This window comes from Corvus brachyrhynchos, unplaced genomic scaffold, assembly GCF_000691975.1.
Source record: "Corvus brachyrhynchos isolate BGI_N302 unplaced genomic scaffold, ASM69197v1 scaffold122, whole genome shotgun sequence".
Lineage (NCBI taxonomy): Eukaryota > Metazoa > Chordata > Aves > Passeriformes > Corvidae > Corvus > Corvus brachyrhynchos.
The window spans coordinates 886,746-889,042 of record NW_008236778.1 but is presented as its reverse complement, the minus strand read 5'-3'; the positions used below and the strand labels follow the sequence as shown (position 1 = coordinate 889,042).

Below are 2,297 nucleotides of genomic sequence, written 5' to 3'. Positions count from 1 at the left end.
TGCGCCCACAGTCGGTGGGGAGGCCGGGCGGGTGGGAGGGCTGGGGGGACACAGTGGCAGTACAGGAGCCACCAAAGGGACCCCAACAACCCTTCCCTGCCTTCAACCCCATCCCTGTCCAACCGGGGTGCCCCCGCCACCCCCCAGCCCCTGTCACCAAGCAGCACCGTGCGCAGGGACTGTGGTGGTGGAGAGGTGCTGCTGGAGGGGCAAAGCCTCTTGGACAGATCATTCCCAAGCCCTTTGCCTTTTCTTGCCCAGGATGGCATCTCTGTGAAGGCGCTTTCAGAGCAGGGAGGCAGGATCAGCAATAAGAAGCCGCGCAAGGCTGGCAACAGCGGGAGCCTGCTGTACGGCCGCTTCGTGAAGGTAACTGGCCCCAGGAGCTTGGGGGCTGCATGGCCCCCAGCCCATTGCTGCTGTGGCCTCCAGAGCCCTGTTTTCCTTGTTCCCCCTTCTCACAGTCCCTCTGTGCTACAGTCAGCCACGCTCACAGCCTGTGGGGAGGAGTCCGTGACACTGCCCGCCAGCTCTGAGAGCAGTGAGGAGGAGGAGAAGCTGGACCTCTCTTCGGTCAGGAGGTGAGGCTGGGCCCCATCCCTTGATGGGGAGAGACGAGGGCTGCGAGGTGGAGCCCTGCTCCAGACCGTGTTCCCCCAACACGGATGCTGGGGGTGACACATGCTGTCTGTGTCCCGCAGGCTGACGGACGAGGAGCTGGTGCAGGCGTGTGGGGGCCGCACGGCGCACAAGTGAGTGGCTGGTGGGTTGCACGGCTGGGCTGTCCCCTCCTTGCAGGGGCTGTTGAGCAGGCTGGGCTGGGGAACACGTTCCCTGCTGGGGAGGTGCCATTCCTCACTGCCTGCGGTCATTGCAGGGGTGCCCGTCACGGCCTGACCATGAGTGCCAAGCTGGCACGCTTGGAGGAGCAGGAACGAGCCTTCCTGGCCACATACCAGCAAAGGGAGCGGCAGCAGGAGCCCCCAGAGAGCAGCCAGGGCAAAAAGAAGAAAAGGAAACAGTCCAGGGATGGAGCCAACCCCAAGGTGCCACAGAGCCAGGAGCCAAACAGAGAACAGGAGGAGGTGTTGGAAGAAGAAAAGGTGGTGAAGATGAAGAAAAAGAACCAGGGGCAAAGCAGAGAAGAGGAGCTGACAGGAGAGGAGGAGGTCATGAGGAAGAAGAAGAAGAAGAAGGTCACAGAGCATTGTGGAGAAGAGGTATCAGGAGAGGAGGAGAAGGTCATGAAGAGGAAGAAGAAAAAGAAGCCAGAGCTAAGCACGGAAGAGGAGGTGGTAGAAGGGGAGGGAAAGGCTGCAAAGAGGAGGAAGAAGAAAAAGAAGAAGAAGCAGCAGGAAGAGGAGGACAAAGAAGAGTTGGCTGAGACAGACATACCTCTAGAAGACACAGATGAGCCAAACTTGGGACACAGCCCTACAAAGAAGAGGAAGAAGAGGAAGAGGAAGGAGGAGCCAGAGTGAGCAAGTAACATGGCTGCTATGCTGTGCAGCTGCCAGTCCCACCTGGCTGTAAGGGTCCTGATCCTGGTGCTGGTGGGTGCCCAGGGGTGCTCTGAGCTCATTCCAGATGGAGCCCAGCACTGTGGGCATGCTGGGCTAGGACAGGTTGGTCTGGAGCTGGATCAAGCTTTACTTCACCACCTGAACCTTCAGGGGTGACCCTGGTTCCCTCCAGGCTCTGCGGCAGGGACCCATTTGCTGTGGGCCTGTCAGACCCTGCAGAGTACTGAAATACTTTTTCAAGGGCATGAATAAATCTTTATTGTAATCAGACTATCCTGAAGTGTGAGTGGTGCTGTGAGTGGCAGAGCCCTGGATCCCAGGTCACCTTTACACCTGTAGCACTTGGATTAGGCAGCAACCCCAAACCCCCTGCAGCCCTCACCACTCCCACCTCCTGGGCCTTCTGTCTGCAGTGACCTTCGATCCTGCTGGGTCACGCTGAAGCCCGGTGAGGTGCTGAGCACCCTCCTAGCAGAGGCTTGGGCAGAATTTGGCCCTGGTGTGTAGTGCTGAAGCCAAGCCTGGCCCCCCCAGCCCCTCTGGCCCCAGCTCTAGGTCAGCTGCAGGACGCAGTCTGTGCTGGGGTACGCCGGCAGGTTTAGAGCGTATTTCTCCTGGAGCGCAGGGGGCACAAACCTGCCCCCAAGGAAGTGGTACCGGCCGGTGAAATGCATCGCCGCCTTCTTGGGCGCCGTGAGGGAGATGAGCATGTCGGGCTGGAGGCCATCTGCCTTCCCCTTCTCCACGTCCCAGCCTGGCACGCGCCCCGTGGCC

General features: G+C 60.0%; 2 protein-coding genes across 2 annotated transcripts in view; one reads left to right on the top strand and one right to left on the bottom strand.

Moving 5' to 3' along the window:
* Window position 1: 1 nt before the first annotated feature.
* On the top strand, window positions 2-1,793 carry GPATCH4 (G-patch domain containing 4; the record flags this gene model as incomplete). Its single annotated transcript, XM_017727861.1, has 5 exons — window positions 2-31; window positions 262-369; window positions 481-581; window positions 702-752; window positions 878-1,793. Coding segments are annotated over 5 exons (894 nt in total), but the record flags the coding sequence as incomplete, so codon positions are not given.
* NAXE (NAD(P)HX epimerase) overlaps window positions 1,756-2,297 on the bottom strand; it is a 4,991-nt gene continuing 4,449 nt past the window's right edge. Inside the window, exon 5 of the mRNA XM_017727860.1 lies at window positions 1,756-2,290. Within this exon, the coding sequence (XP_017583349.1) occupies window positions 2,075-2,290 (216 nt within the window). The 3' untranslated portion in view covers window positions 1,756-2,074. The remainder of the gene's footprint in view (window positions 2,291-2,297) is intronic.